The following is a 17,672-nucleotide window of genomic DNA, read 5'->3' as shown; positions in this document are numbered from 1 at the left end:
ATTGAAGATGGTGAAGCAGCTGTGGTCGGGGTTTTCCGGTGACGTTCGCCGGTGAGTGACAGTAGGGTCGAGGGGGCTGGTGGTTTTGGGTAGGGTTTTTTCTGGTTTTTAGCCGAAGAAGATCATTTTTAGGGTTTTTCTAGGGTTCCTTTTTTGTTTTCTTTTAGGAAGAAGAACATGAAGTCCCAGCCCAAATTTTTCAAAAATCCCCCCTTCCCTATAGCTTGTCCGTGTATTTTGTAGGCAAAGAAAATGGACCCCACGTGTGTAGGGGTCCAAGACTTGTGTCCCCCATGAGTGGTGGGGTTCCCCGTGTGTGGGGTTCCATCCGTGTTCCCCACGCGTGTCCCCCATGTGTGGTGGGCTCGGATTATTATGGGCTAGGTCCGAAAATTAGGCCTAAAAACGGGTAGTTTGAATCCAAATATTATTCTTTTGCTCGGACCCGAGAATAAGAACAAGATGTTGCTCAACTAATCCTATGTAAGCAAAATAACTACCAAAATAAGACTAATATTTAAAACAAAACTATATCTTCTTTTTTTTCCAGTATTTTTCAAGATTAAAATAGTTACAAAGCATAAATAAAACTATTTTTGTCATTTTCGTTTTTACATAAAGATAAAATATAAATTATTATTTTTGTATTTTTTCAAGATTAAAATGGCTACAAAACATTAATAAAACTATATATTTTTATAATTTTCGAAATTATATAAAGTACAAAAATAAGGTACTATTTTTTTGTATATTTTCAAGTTTATGAGAAATAAATGATTTAAAATATATATATATATATATATATATATATATATATATATATATATATATATATATATTGTAATTTTCTTTTGCGACGAAATAAAGTAGAATAGTTAAAATAGCTATATTAGACCCAATTTAAATATTCACGCTAAAAAATGTGAAAATTCCCGGGGAGGGTCAAAAATCACACGTCTACAGTACGTTTTCTGTGTTGAACCTGAATCTGTCCATGAAATCTGACGCCATGCTCACCTAATTAACCCATTTTTTTGGGTTCTCATGTGAGGCTTCTCATGAACAGCTTCATACGGATTCGTTCATCTTTGCCCACTCCTCCAAGTTTATCACAATATGTCCTTAGATGTACCTTCGAATCACCAATTATGTCGAAAATTTTAAACTTGGGAGGTTTGTAACCCTCCGGCAGTTCCACATCTAGTTTAATGCACAGGTTCTCATAGTTCAAACCTTCAATTCCCTTACCAACTTCGACACTCTGAACTCTGCCAATGAGCTTCTAGAGTTCTTCTGCCATGTTCTTGATGAGCAGGTCCTTCTCGATTAATTCCGGTATATATAGGATTTGTTGTGGGGTGTAGGGTAAAGTTTCCACATATATGGGATTGCTTTGATGAACTCCAGGCATCTGGGCATAAGGGTGTCATTGGTTGAGTTTTAGGGATCAAGAGTAGGTTGTGGTGCATTATGGGGAGTGTGATAAGTGGTAGTTTGTGGGTATTAAGTTGGATGATGATGGTGTTGTTGAGGAGTAGGTACCGGTGAAGTGTTATGGTTTTGAGGAGGTATGGTGTATTGATGTGGTGCGGGAGGATTTGGAGGTGGATTTTGGTCATGTGTTTTAGGGTGTTCTCGGGTTTTAGGTATTTGAATTTTATTGGTTGACATTGGGGACGTTTAGGGTAAGGGAAAGGTTTGCCAAGTTCCGGACCTGCTCAAGTTCTTCTTGTAGCTTTAGTATTTTCTGTTCCAGGCGTAAGACCAATTCGTTCTGTGCCAGAGTACTTCGACCATCTGAAGTTTCAATGTTTTATGTCATAGTAGCATTGTCTTTTCTGATAACGCTTAAATCGTCCATTTTTCCTTTCCTTTTGCTTCTACCTTTAAGATCACTTGGTGGAGGAGGAGGTGGAGGACCTCTGGATCTATTGTGATATGCGGATGATGCCAGTATGCACGAACCAACCTTGGGGAGTGGTAATATTCAAAAGAAAGAAAAACAAACAAAAGGTAACCAAGTCAGTAATGGATATTGAAAGAATGTTTGCAATATTAAATATGTTTTGCAAAATCACGTAATAATTCGCGTCCTAATTTAGGGGACCTCGTTGTACCTAAGGTAGACCTAAGCAACACTTAGACTTGGAGAAAATTGATGTCAATAATTCCATCATTTCATTAATGCTAAAATGAATCAAATCCTTACTAAATAGACAATAATAAGAAAGTTACTAATGGCATTTGCCTTATTACAATCGAAATCTAAAACTAAGTTAGAAAGCAGTAAAGAACATTATTTCCTAATTTAATTGGTCCCAAGAGGACCTTCCCCATGCTTGGCTCTCTTGACTCCATCAATCAGGTTCCCCGGGTCGCGCATATCCAACAATAGGTAAGCCTTTGCTAGGTGCCCTCCTTCACTGCCATCCGTGTTTTGACAATCTAAAAGCCTCTTTCTCATCTTCCCCTCAAGATCCATCAACCCCTATTCCAAATATTCCATTCTCTCTATTGACTTAGTGACAATTTCCCTTCATTCGTTGATTGCTTCCATGTCCACTTTGTGTTGTTCCAGATGCCTAGCTTCAAACTCGAAGACCCTTTTGCATAACCTCCTATACTTGACCTGTGCTTCAGCAGCGTCATCTATGATCCTGTTTTTCAGATTAACTCCCGGCTTAACGTCTCCTGCTATATCGTCTACCAGCCATGATGGATAGAAGTACACATGGCCGGCATTATACCTGTCTGGCTCAATAGTATCCTTTTCAACAATGACCTTCTGGTTCCACATATGTTGTGCCTCGAACTTGAATGGAATGACCCTTATAGGAAACCCAAGGTATAACCTATTTTTTACCCGCTTGTCTCATTACCCTTATAGGATCATAATGATAGATACCCCTCAACCCGATCAGTACCAGATGAGTAGTCTCTCTTGACCGAATAATGAACTCACTGCTAGGAAACCATTCAAACATCTAATGCACTTGCTCGTTTGTCAGATTGCTGAAGAAACAAACCCGATCTACAGGATTTCTAGGTTTTACAAACCCGTCTGGGATAAACGTCATTTTCTTTGGGTGATGGTAAGCTATGTAGTCATTCAACGGTCATCGCAGAAGCTCTTGGAGATATTATCCCCTCTGAAAATATTCCAATAACCAGATTTGCAGTAACAGATTACAACCTTCGAAGTGCCTGAATCCTTGTTTGTACCGATCTAGAGCGTGGTACATTTCAGCTAAGATTATGGGGATGATAGTATATGTTTGTCCTTCGATTCCTTCCATTAAAGTTCTGGTGACCATGGCTAGACGAGTATGGATCCTTCCCCCTTTCATTGGAAATATCAACAACCCCAAGAAGCAGACAATGAATACATTAACTCGACAGTGTGTCCAACCCAAAGAAGTAATGGCGAGTTCCTCATGATGAAAACGATATGACTTACTGTGCCCGTAATGCTCATAAAGAATTCAAATGGGATGTATGACTTCTTCAAACAAAGCAACTTATCATTTTTCTTGAAACCTAGCATTTTTAGAAAACCGCGAGGCGTGCAATTCTCTGGAACCAATAACCCTGGACTATCCTATGGCAGCTTAGCGAAGCCTCCTATTTCTTCTAGGAAAGGAGTCATTTCGATGTCACCAAAGCGAAAGACGGCCCTTTTCTCATCCTAGAACATGATAGCGGCCTCAATCAAGGCCCTATTCGGTCGGATATCGAGCAAATATGGCAAGCTACCAAGTACCCTTTTCGCATGATTCTTGTCGCTAGGCGCGAGATTTTTCCACCAGCCAAGTAGCAAAAGGTGGGATATTTTGGACCATGTCGAACCTGGGGACTTCGTGCTTCATTTTCTGCAAACAAATAAGGTTAGCCCTTTCCCCCTCCCGATTCGACTATTTACTCAATAATGATCAACATATTGGCCTATTTTCTCCAAGTAATGCACATAACATGACGACATCCATTGGGATTGTGGAAATCCCATCGGACTTTGGACAAGGCTTATCTTAGCGGGCTATCACGTTAACAACATTCTAACACGTACTAGGTTTAACATGATGCATGTACATTTGATATTGGAGTAAGGTTTTTAGAATGGCCTAGACTGGTACTCTCAAGTGGACAACTTGAGAGGGAAAGGCACAGGACTGTCGACTGCACCGTCGATCGACTAGTCTACCGCAAATAAGCCTTTCCAGTTTAAAAGGGTAATTTTGGAAGAGTGAGGACACTCATCAAGTGTCGCTATATTAATAATTAGCACGAGTGGATTATGATGTGTAGCATTCTTTATGTAGAGAAATAAAACATTTCCAAGTATTTTCATGATAAATATGTAAAAGCAGTAATATAATATTAAGGTAAAACATGAAAAATACAAAAAGAAAGACAAAGGAAGAAGTTAGTTCGTGGAATATATGTGAGAATGTAATAAAGCAAGTAATGGAATAAGTATAAGAGAGGCATGATATAGCAGTATTTAAACAAAATAAAGAGTAGTCATAGTAAATAATGGTGAACAGGAAAGGGATATGCATGTTATAACAGATATAAACAAATAAACGTGGAGAAGGGAAGGGATGTGCATGTTATAACAAATTAAGGTAGAGAAGGAAAGGGATGTTTATGATATAGCAATTTGATCAAATAAAGAGAAGGGGAAAGGAAGGTGCATGAAAGAAGTCTAACAAGCAACCTAATAATCCACACAAGCAAAATTCGTTATGGTAAGAGCCTTAGTATATCCCCAGTAGAGTCGTCATGTTTTCGTTCCCCGTTTTCTTGTGAAAGCGGGTTTCGACATTGTGACAACTCTTTTAGATAGGAGATAGAGTGCTAAAAGAAGAAGAATCGCCACCTAACGGTTTTAAGGTGCGTTATGGCACCTATTATGCAGATAACTCTGTTTGACTAGTCAACGCCACCAAAGATCGGGTAAGGGCTCAAATTACCTCAAAGAGAAGGTATTAGGCACTTTTCGAGGTCCACAACTGTGAGTCCCCGCCGAACTTAAGACTATATGGATTATAATTAGGCAAGCTAAACAAAGAGAACAAGGTTCAAAGAAATTTATTATAATACTAGGAGAAATAAGGAGTACAAGGATATAACTATACCGATCTATATTAGATGTCTAAATGTATAAAGAAGAGGGGGGTCCTAAGTTTTTTAGCCTAAAGGATCACCCCGTGCAACATAAATATTACTTTGCAACTCCCTTGAGGTAGGGAGTTACTCATATTATTCAACGGGCACAGACTATCATCTCCTACTACCCGATTACTATGTTAAAGTTGTTTACCTAAAAGCGCTCTAATTTAATTCTAAGTCATACCCTATGTGTGCACTACCCGTCCCATGCCTATGGTCTAAGAGGCATTTTACCTCTATTTAGGGTGGTTCTAGACTTTACATATGCTACTCAAAATGATAGAACTAGGCAACATGCAAAACAAATAGGATATTCACGTAAAGGCAGTTAAGGGCTCAAACTAGCCTCCACACTTAGAGAACAAATGCAAGCAAACAGATTTTTTGCATTAGGCGTTAGACCGTTTCATAATTGAGGCAAATTAAATCCATTAAGCCCTATAGACATGGTTTCTATGTGACTTTGGATCCAAACGTGCAGGCAGTTTGATATGCAAGGCGCCACTTTAAACTTATAGACATGATTTCCACACAACTATGCAGTTTATGAGTATTTGGTATTGCATACTGATTATTGAGATACCGGTTATAAGTTATTAAACCTATAGACAGGATCTCTAAGTGACTTACACATTAAGGGGGGCAGTGAAAACCATTGAAAATACTTACTCATGCTTTCTAATAGTGGCATGGCTAAGCAATGAAACAGTGTTTGAAAGTTTAGCATTAACACTTTAAAGCGAGTGGTAATACCCTATAGGCAGGATCTCTAACGATTGACAATTGAAATTGATTTTTTTTATTTAGCCCCTATAGGCATGCTTTCTAGGTGGGTAGTATGATAACAATATCAAAATCACCAATTAAAGTCCTATAGGCATGATTTCTAGATGAAGATTAGTTGAGCATAAGCTAGTATAATCATATAGGCATGGTATCTAATGAATATGTTGCAGTTATACAAATTGAAAGAATGGTTATTGGTATTTGTTTCCTATAGGCATGTTGTCTAGTAACACATAGCAGTAGACATAGGAATAAGTAAAGAACTTATGCTTTGATAGTAGACAAGTTATGTGAGTGTGTGATTCTCCTAAAGGCATGATTTCTACCAGTGTCCATGGAAATGAATAGCACATATGACAAGTTGGATAAAATATCAAATAGATCATACGAACCCTATAGGCATGTCTTCTACCCTTCCATGCAAACATTAGAGTATGCTCGTTCCCCTATTTCACTAACATCCTAATTATTTATTACAAAATTATTACAGACCAACTGATAGATATAAATACAAATATTACACAAGAAATCATAGTAGGCCAACAATAGGCCCAAAAGAAGCTACCCAATATTGTCTAGGCCTTCAACAAACTCTTCCTTCGCAAACAGCATGCCCAAATCCAAACAAAGGACTATGTTCATCAGTACAACCCAAAAATCATAGAGGAACCCAAGCTAAACCAAGCAGCCACAGGTTGGCCATATGACCCAAACATTGTATTACACAGAAATTACTTAAATAACCTAGTTTGCAGATTCAGTAGATAGAACGAGGAAAGAACTGAGTGCCAGGGATAGCACAAGTCTGAATAGTAAAGAAAGTGGCCAAAAAATCCCAGATCCTAGCATGTCAGAGTTCACAAGAGTCTCAGATAGACCCCGAGCAATGCTCACACTAGGGACGTCAAGAGAGAGTTTTGGTGGCATTGGCTTTCAACCGGCCAAAGGTGATAGATTCAGAATAGTGTAGGTAACAAATGAGAGTGAGAGAACAATGATTAAGGGATAGAACTTGAAGAGATGCATTTGTATTTTAGAAAGCAGACATGACAGGGGTGACATATAAGCAAAGAGAATCAACAAAACTCAAAGAGTAGGTTGTTATCACAAGTTCAAACCCTTAGCATATTGGGCAGAAAACATTTTTTGTAAAAGACAGGGGCATCAAGGTTTCTGAGATTACAAGATTGACATACAAAGGTACATAATACCAAACGAGTCTGAAGTAGAGCATTAACTTAAAGTATTAAAACCTAGGGGACCAAATTATGTTAAGTATCCATCACAATATCAAAAGACAGACATGTTAACTTACATCATGAAGAAAAATAGTATCAAACATGGTAAGGAAACACAAGTTAAGATAGCTACTCCAAAGTCTCAAATAATCACTAAAGGATATGGGATTCAGCAAACAAATACGTAACAAAATGCCAAAACTAGCATGGGAAAGGATCATAGTTAACAGTGAAGGTCTTAACACAGATTAGAACACATTACGGATGCAAGTCAGTTATTACAAGAATCTAGAACAGAGTAGAAAAGCAAGTTCATGTCAAACAGTAAATGTAGACATTCGGGTATCAACACATTAGGCTAAATGAACTTAAGAGGATCTAAATTATTCAGGTGAAGCATATTCAAATAACATATTTCAGAACTGGCAGCTTTAGGTAAAATCACATGCTAAAGAGGTTCAAAACGAGTTAAAAGCTAACAAAGTAGCACACAAAAGTAGCCCAGAAACACATTAGGTCACGAATTTCAGAAGTAAGAATATGCAAAACATGAACACAGAAGAACAAAATTGTAAAAACCAAAAGACTTACCAGTTATCAGTTGATAAAAAAATAGACAACAAGAAAGAACCAACTCCACAATACTCTGAATATCAACGAAGAGCAAGAACCCAGAATCATAGTGCGTCAGAGTTCCCAAGGGCTTCGAATGAACTCCGGGCAGTGCTCGTACAAAGAAAAGTTGAAAAATCAAAATCTGGTGTCCTTGGCTTTCAGCCGGCGAAGAACCAAAGTATAAAATAAGAGAATGAGAGAACAATAGAGTAATAGCTTCAACTTTTTGTGAATCTAGTGATTAAAGGTTTGTTTCAAAGGGGAATGGGGAATGATTTATATAGTAGTTAAACCAGGCGAGTAAATAAGGAAAGAAGTCAATCAACCATGAACAAAGAAAGGAAAAACATACATGCAATCATAAAGTAACCAGTAAAGGAAAGTAATCAAAAATCAAACTCTAATTAAGGTTCAACCATTGAAAATCCATCTACTGGTATGATAAATCGACTATTCTTCGATGTATATGGATGAGATATTTTCCAGATCTTAGTGATTGAAGTTGAACGGGTCTGAATCTAAGAGATTGTACTTGTCAAGTTTAGGCAAGTACTAAGTGACACCATAGTCTTGCAAGTAATACTGGTAACACATAAAAGGCAAGCAAATCATGGAAGGAATCCATGATTGAGACGGATTCGGAGAATATTGGGAGGGTGTCTAGGGTTTCTGAAGGAGGGAGGAGTGTTTGAGGGCGGGTAATGAAGATAAATAGGGATTAGGGTTTGGGTGAGGGGATATAAGGAGAGTGGGGGGAGTTTTGTGAGTCGCTAATCAATTTTGATCAACTACTGATTTAAACAGGTTGGGTAAGGTTTTTAGACTGGATTGGGGATTAGGTCATTTGGGCTGATGAGGTTATTGGGCCAGGGGTCTATTTGGAGCTTGTCTGGTCCGAAATTAATCCTAATTTTGGGCCAAATTTTAAAATAGGAAATTAAGGGAAAATAATTTAATAAAAAATAGTTAAACAAAATATAAAAATGCTATTTATGCAAATGAATACTTAGTAGAAGATTATAAAAATGTAAGATATTATTTTGACCTTGGATAAAATGACAAATGCAATAAATTGTAAAATATAGGCTGTTGTTGTAAGATTGTGCAAATGGCTTACAAATACTAATGTAATTATATAGAAATAGAGTAAATATATTTGAAGCATGTATTGTAGGTGCAAAAAATAAGTTTAGGTAATTAAGTTACCACAAAATAATTTAAAGGAGTAATTAATAAGTATTCAAGTAATTTAAATGCAAGAAAATCAATTTGAAAGCTGTAAAAATTATGAAAAATTATAGAAAATGCTTGTATAGATTTGTAAACTAAATAATGGTGCAAAAATGATGTTTTGAACGTTATATATACTATTTGAGAAAATATGAGGGCAAAGTTGGGTATCAAGTGGTGCATCAGCAGGATTAGCCAAAACGTCCTCTTCGGGGACGACAATTGAGCCCTGGGTAGACCTATATTCAACATGAGAGAAGAATTAGACAACTTTCTCATAAGAAAAGGTAAGGACGAGATGAGTTCAACTTACCATGATTTATGACCTTCCACTTATATTTCAGGGACAACTCCTTCCACGAGCGAGTTTCGGGTGTAGTAACGTCCAAATTTTTCTGAACCCATTGGTCCAAGCCCTCAACCCTAGGGAGAACCCACTGAGTCGCTAAGGCAGTAAAGGAATAAAAGTTAATAATGATGAGGAATGATCTTTAACAAAAGTAGAAGCAAACTGTATACTTATGAGTGCGGTTCCATAATTCCGAAAAGGAAGGAGCCGAGGCTGGGATGATGTCACTGGTGGAAACTGAAACAAATTTCCAACCACCCACCGTCGTTATCATCATCCATGCTGGATAGTAGTGCACGGTAGCCTCGTTATCATCATCCACGCTAGATAATAATGCATGGTGGCATGGTAGCGGAGGCAAAACTCTATAATTGTTACACCCCATATTTTCGTACGTGAAAGTACGCCATAAGTAAATTGATATAAGCTCGAAAATGAGATGTTATATCCCGCATTTTTGTATGTTAAAGTTTCGTCGTAAGTTAATCGACGTAAGTTCGGGAATGAGATTATCTTGAGATTATAAGTATTATGCTATTTCAAACAAGTGATAAGTAAATTCATGAAGGTGAGAGGGTAAGCGAATCAAAGAAAATGAGTTTCATCGAAGTTTGACATTTCGGGATAAAATATGGTCTAAGCTATAATACCCCGTATTTGTGGACTAGTGCGATATAAGGTACCACATGACCATGATAGTAAGGTGTATAAAGTGAGTAGATTTTAAATAATTTGAGATAATTCTTAAACGTATATATAATTGGGTAATTATCTATCAGTGGGAGATTAACAAGATAATCAAGAAGATTAGTGGATAATTAATGAATTATTTGGATAATATTAAGGCTCCAACGTGGCAACCCATAAGTTGGATAAGAAAATCAAGTAATGACTCTTGATATAGGAAGATAGGTGGCATTTTAAGAGATTTTTGGGTGGCCAAGTCTTACAAAGTGGGGCCCACACCACCAATACTTAAAAGTCTCTCTAATTCACAAAATTGGATGCTTACAACTACTATGTAACATGTAAGGCTTCAGCAAAGATAAGAATTTGCATTATCAACGTGAGTGGCTTTAATCTTTCATACAAAGGCTACTTAATATTATAGCAATGTGGGATTTGTGATTAAGGGAGTACGGTGCAATCTTTCTCAAGAATGTCATACAGATTTTTTCTTACTTCGATCCGTCGTTACGTGTTGTCGCAATTGACGTGTGTTAAAGGGGTTGTCCAGAGAATAGGCTCAGGTATGTTAAGGCTATCTCTTCTTTCCTTTTGGCATGATCTATACGATATAAACGAAATGAGAAAATGCACAACTTCCATAAATAACTCTATTCATAGAAGTATTAGAGGTACCTATATTCTTGAATTCTCATGTGTCTTATTGTTACATCTTCTGTTCATGGGTCTCAGAAAATACGTATGTTGAAAAAGTTTACTTTATGATATTATTCAAAGGCATAATGATCTTATGACATTCCGAGAGATTTTGTTGACATATTTCTCATGCATCCATTCATTTATACATGTACATTGACCCATGACCAGATGGCATTATATATACGTATATATGTATATTATATGTATATGGGATATGGGAAAAGGTTATGGCGTTATATACGCACCACCACTTGATCAGCTGGTATACGTTGATGATTTTTCTCACAGTGGCCGAGATGATATGATGGGATGCCCTTAGAGGCTTGATGATGTTATGAACACATGTACCTATGCACGACATGACATTCATATGTATATGCATGACACTATAAGTATTTCATGAGTTATAGAGTTATCCAAACTTACAGGTTGAGTCATTTACTCCATGTTTCTTTCATGTCTTTTATATACTTATTTATGTGCCTTACATACTCGATACATTATTCGTCCTGACGTCCCTTTTGCTTGGGGACGCTGCGTTCATTGCCCGCAGGTCCTGATAGACAGATTGAGAGTCCTCCAAGTAGGCTATTAGCTCAGCGGAAGGTGTTGGTGCGGTCCATTTGCTCTGGAGCTTCTTATTTGGTCAGTATGATTAGTGCATGTATTGATTGGTACGACGGGGCCTATCCCGACCTTTATGGTATTTATCTACTCTTAGAGGCTTGTAGACATATGTCATATACGTAAAAGATTGTACGGCCTTGTCGGCCTATGTTTAGTGTATGAATGATCATTTTGGTCTTATAGGCATGTATGTCTTATGTATAAGTTGGTATTACATATTTTATTCTAGTTATCCTATGGCATCCTTTCCGTCTCATTTACCTATGATAGCATGATACGAAAAGATACATTATGTTGGTACTCGATTGAGTAAGGTACTGGGTACCCGTCGCGGCCTATCAGTTTGGGTCGTGACAACAATAGCAGAGTCAAGCCATACACTCAGAGAGAGCGTCCCCAAAGTGAAGGAATATGTATAGAGGAATACTGGAAGAATGGATGAAAGAAGGATATCTGCTAACGGTCCATGTAGGAGAGTTAGTAGAAGGAAATTTCTCTTCAAAGTCTTTAGTTGTGACAAGACTTTTAGGGATGATGGTGCTCACTATAGGAGGAGCGGCTTCATCGGCTTTGTTTTTGTTATTCGAGGAGCTGATATTTGTTGAAGAAGAAGCCATTATATGTTAGAGAAAAAGGAAAAACTTTTCTCGTATGAGGAAAATTATAGAAAGGTTGAAGAATAGAGTACAAATTTAATGAAGAGAGTTTGAGAGAGTTTGGAGAATTATGGGGTGTGAATATAGGAGGTTGATGCGTATAAGTAAAGGTTTATGCGGCTAAATTCGTGGACATAATTACCTCGATAACCGGCAAAATTTATGTTGAATTGTGGGATGATGCGTGTTCGGGGCATTAAGTGTGGAGATACATGCATCTAATCAACTGTCAGAAGCTTTTCAGAGGGGGTCAGAGAAATTTCTGCCAAAAAGAATGTTTCTACCAACTTTCCGGTGACACAAACTTATGTCACCGGAAAGTAGGGAGACTATCTATATAGGATAAAATATGCTAAGTAATTGCATAAGAGAGACACGTGGAGTCGAAGGCAGAGGATAGCTAAAACCGAAGACAGTTGTTCCATTTGTTACCAGAAAGAAGGATGCTCATAAAGATGCAATAAATACCTGTTTTCTGGTAGCATTTAATGGAGAATATTCTACAGCATTTAGTACACTCCTGCCATTATATATTTTTCAATGGCCCTCATAATTGACATTAAAGAATGGCATGATCCTAGGACCTTGTTCCCTAGGTGCAGCTATAATTAGTGAGCTATGTTATCATTGTAAGGGACGTGAAGTTTCTAGCAGACTTATGCTATAATTTATTCAAAGCTTTATACAATTTTATCTTTGGTTCTTTGATTCCATTACTGTTATGCTCGGAAGCCCTGTTCCCGGAACTACTGTTTTTGCTATTTCATCTTCATCTCAAGGCTAAGTATTGCATATTTATTCAATTCTCTTATTATTTCAGGATCAAATTAATTCACTTATCTAAAAATCACGTATAAATTCAAATATACTGTTTTACTGGTAAACAACGTCAACATGACCATATCCTACAATATTCTTTATTTACTAACCAAAGTCAACACCTCTACAATTAAATCTGCACGTACGGTATAAAGTGTTAATCACTTTTAAGGTCTAGATTTTAATCATATCCCTCATTATTATATAATCACTTTCTTCTTGGATCTTCGCTGTCAGCAAATTAAGCTTCAAGGGGAATCTGCCAACCGTGGGTTTCATCATAATGCTTTTAATATAGTTAACTCTTCCTAATTATAATTTGAGGCTGCAATCATAAGTTCATGACAAGGATCAAGGATATTTATGCGATTAAGATAGGCTTTGATAAATCGATAGTTATATCATGATGGTATAATGATATGATGAGTAATTGGTATCATGGTTTTTCTTTTATTTTTTAATTGCACTATAAAAGGCTAAATGTTTTCCCATTGGGTGTCCACATTGAAGGTACTAATTACACACACTCATTACTTACCAGGACCGTGCAAGTAAAATAGTATTTCCTCTTTTTCATATTAGACGAGGAACTTTCCTTTTTAGTCTGTTCTAAAACAAATGACACATTTTTAAATTTGGAAATAATTTAACTTTAAACTCTTTCATTTTACTCATTTATCCTTAATGAGAAGTTTTTATAGCCACACAAATGTCATGGCCCCACAAACCTTTTATCCTTAAGTTTTTAAGACCAAGAGTTTCAAAAGTCTTTTTTTTTTTAACTCGCCGAGTCAAACTACTTCATCTAATATGAAATGTAGGGAGTACATATCAACTCCTAACTAGTACTGCCGTATGGTTAATTGTATAGGCCCCGTCCAATTAACGTTTAAGCAAAACAAAAACTTAACCTCCTTCACAAATAACAAAAGTGTGAGGAATTTTACAGTTGGATCTCATTTTCCTATCCTCTTCCCATCAACTATAGGGACGCTGAACTGGATTAGCTAATTGTATGGGAAAATGGGGTTGCATGGGAAATGGATAGTTGAATGGTATTGAAGATAAAGACCTAATGTTAGTCATAATTAATGGATCTATTTTATGGCCAAAAGCTTCCATCGCTTGAATTTGTGACCTTAAAAACTTGAGATAATTTGCAGCCTCATCAAGCATAGATGCAGTGTCCATTTTGCTTCCTCCTGGTACCATCTTCTGCAATATTTTTATTTTTTCGCTTATCTTTTCCCTCCTTTGTCTCGCCGCAACTGTCTGTGGATCTGATGATATTCTTACGTTCTTTCTCTTGGGCTTTTCCGCTTCTACTTCTGTGCCAAAGCTCATTGGCCTGAATGCCGCTGCGCAATAAATCATTTCCTTCATTTGCGTAATTGCTTCTGAATCAGGCTCGTCATCTGCTGAAGATGCTGACGAGCTAGATTGCTGGAAATTGATGTTCGTATTTTCTGATCTTAGTTTCTTGGACTTGGGTTTGTCTTCCGATATGAGCTTGAAACCTGAGTCTTTGGTTGACAAATCTGCAGTGACATAATATAATTACTCCTTAATTAATTAAAAGTGTGTTCGGTCTAACAAAAGTTTCTAATAAGATAGTTAAGACACTTCAATATATGACATCAAGGTTGTGTAAGTTGGACACATGAAAAATAGTTAAGCCCATACGTGAGGTGGCATGTTCTGAATACATAATTCCTCCCTTCCATTTTAATTGACAGGGTTCAGATACAAAGCCAAACTACTAAATTTTCTTGTGTATTCAGATAATAATATACTTCCTCTGTTCTAATTTATGTGAATTTATTTGACTGGGCACAGAGTTTAAGAAAAAATGGAGACTTTTGGAATTTGAGGTCCTAAACAAGTTAAAATGAGGGCCAGAGTATTTGTGTGGTTATAAAAGCTTGTCATTAAGGGTAGAATTGGAAGTTTAAGCTAAATTGCTTCCAAATTTAGAAATGGATCATTCTTTTTGGAACGGACTAAAAAGGAACTAGGTTCACATAAATTGGAACGGAGGGAGTAAAATATACATATGAGAATTACATTAGAAAACTATAAGTCAACATAGTTAATAACTCAAAAATTTTGGAAAATCAGTGGGTCTCCCCAAAATATAATTACTCCCTCCGTTCCAATTTATCTCAACATGTTTGATTGTGGAGTTTAAGAAAAAAATGACTTATGGAATTTGTGGTCCTAAACAAGTCAAAAAGGAGCCCAGAGTATTTGTGTGGTTATAAACAATTTTCATTAAGGGTAGAATTGTAAGTTTAAGCTAAATTGTTTTCAAATTTAGAAAGGGATCATTCTGTTTGGAACATACCAAAAATAAAATAGGTTCACGTAAAGTCTTAAAAGTGTGGTGTAAGTGGATCTAGAGCCTGTTTGGCTTAGCTGATTTAGAGTAGCTGATAAGCATAGGTGCTGAAAAGCATTTTTAATTGCTAAAATTGATTTAAAAAATAAGCAGTTACGTGTTTGGATAAAAGTGCTGAAATTAATAATAAGCAGCTGAAGAATTGGGTATACGAAGAGTTTTGTTTTAAAAAGAAGTATTTTAGGGATAGAATAGTAAATATTTTGGTCAAACCTAAAGTGCTTATAAGCTGAAATTTGATAAGTTGGGGGAGACCAACTTATGGTTTTTGGCTTATAAGCACTTTTAATTTTACCAAACGCGTAGATAAGCCAAAAAGTGCTTATAAGCCAGTTTGACCAATTTATAAGCTTAGTCAAACACCTAAGCCCACATTAAGTATTCTTACCTGGTTGGAGCAGAGCACGATTGTATCTTCTTCTCTTGGTCATGTGACGCTTTGCTTCCGAAGATCTTATTGGATTGTTGTGTTGATCCGTCTCATTAACAGGGCACTCAATATTGTTGCTGTCATTGGCATCGATGGGTTTCAAGATGAAGGCATCGATTGCAGATTCTCCAGATGAAACTGCAAAATTGTCAGTGTTGGTATTCCACAGTCTTTTGGAATCATCAGAGAAAATCATGGAAATTTCATCATCTTCGACCGATGTGTCCGTGTAATTGCTTGTATTGGTTGCAGAGAGCAAGCAATCAAGGGACCTGCTCTTTGTGATTGGGCCATTGCAATCAAGATTATCTGGCATTAGGCCACAAACTGCCGATAGACTATCACCCAAGTTAGGCACAACATTGTTCTGTGGACGAAAAGAAGACGGGCCTATTTTAGTACAATCCCTGCTTGGACCTGTTCTTGATTTACCAGCGACAGAATCCGCAGCCAATTTTGTCGCAGCTTCTTGGCGCTGGGGGATGTTCCAACTAGAAAGGACGTGTATTGGATCAAATGCAGCTCCAAATTCCTGAAGAACCATGGCCGATGGCGCGTTTGAATCACCAAAATCATGACATTGCTGCTGAATTGGAGTGAAAACATTAGCTTTGCTACTGACCGGGGCAAAACTGCACATCATTAAGCTGTCCTTGATCATTTGCTGTTGCTGATTTTTCCATGAAGAAGACGCGCTTCTGATGATTGGCGTCGCATCGCAATCCAGAGTATCCATTGAAACTTTTGTAACAAGTTTGTTGTGAAATGAGTTTGTTCTAACTCTTAAGCTGCAATTTAATTTGCAATATGTTTGTTGGAAGACGTGCTTATATAGAAACTGCATTAGGAAGTAAAATAGGTATACAGATTAAATAAATACAGAAAATATTTAATAGTAGTACTTGGACAAATTAATTAAATATATGAAATGCAAGCAGTTAACGGGAGAAGTTTGTTTTTTTTTTTTCGGAAAAGATAAGGGTTTTGTCAGTTTGGTGGGGCTGTAATAAGGTCATTTTGCAGTGGTGGTGACGATATGGTTAAAAGAAAGCAGTTAATTATTCATACTATTAATAAAAAATGGCTTGGATAATTAATTTTTTTAAAACAGGTCATATATGAATAAGAATCACATTATCCATTTTCTAATGTATAACTAATAGGTTCAACTTTTACATTTGTAAAACCTTAAATTGGAGGTTCCTCAAGTTTAGAAGAGTACAAATTCTCCCAAAAGTGATCAAATTCAAGAAGCCATGGATAATATGGTTACCCATATTATTCGCCGGTTAATCTCTTTTTATCCATATTAAATACGGATCGGATCGGATAATTTATCCGTTTTTTATTACCCATTTTCGATCTGTCTCATATCCGATCCGACCCGCCCATTTGTCACCCCTACTAAAGAGCATGAGATTCCAGTAGGGGCAAAGCTTAAGTGGGCGGAGGAAGGGGTAACCCCTTTCCCAACCCTTTAGTTTGAATCTCCTTAGTGAAAAATTTTGCTTCCGTCGCTCGACAATAAAGCATTTTGAGTGTTACACTTTGTTTATTTTACATATTTGATTAATGTTTCTTATTTTCTTATATATATATATATATATATATATATATATATATATATAGTGCATATACTTTAGGAACTCGGGAAAGTCTGACTACCTCCTTTTAGTGCTGCTCAGTTTTTATACCTTATGGCTTATGCTGCTCCATGCGTGCTGTAAAGTTCAGAAACCACAGTCCACACTGATTTTTAAGCAACTTTAGGATTAGTCATTTTCCCTTTTTCCTGAAAGACTTCCTTTTAATCATGGAGTGACATTTTTTCGGTACTGTGAATTTTAACCCTTTTCCTTAATTACATGGTGAAAGTGACAAAGGTCAGCAGGGTCAATCATTACTCTTTTATTAGTCATTTTCCCTTTTTCCCGAAAGACTTCCTTTTAATCATAACTTTAATCATGGA

The 17,672-nt window shown here is 36.8% G+C and overlaps 1 protein-coding gene across 1 annotated transcript; it reads right to left on the bottom strand.

Moving 5' to 3' along the window:
* Positions 1 to 13,763: 13,763 nt before the first annotated feature.
* Positions 13,764 to 16,552, bottom strand: LOC107784890 (transcription factor bHLH87). The gene is made up of 2 exons (XM_016606082.2): positions 15,662 to 16,552; positions 13,764 to 14,413 (listed from the first exon to the last, which is right to left on the bottom strand). The coding sequence occupies exons 1-2, from the start codon at positions 16,545 to 16,547 to the stop codon at positions 13,854 to 13,856; spliced, it is 1,446 nt and encodes a 481-aa protein (XP_016461568.2). The 5' UTR covers positions 16,548 to 16,552; the 3' UTR covers positions 13,764 to 13,853.
* Between the last annotated feature and the right edge of the window lie 1,120 nt (positions 16,553 to 17,672).

This window comes from Nicotiana tabacum, chromosome 8, assembly GCF_000715075.1.
Source record: "Nicotiana tabacum cultivar K326 chromosome 8, ASM71507v2, whole genome shotgun sequence".
NCBI classification, from domain to species: Eukaryota; Viridiplantae; Streptophyta; class Magnoliopsida; order Solanales; family Solanaceae; genus Nicotiana; species Nicotiana tabacum.
The sequence above is the reverse complement of the archived record's forward strand: the minus strand, read 5'-3'. Positions and strand labels throughout refer to the sequence as shown.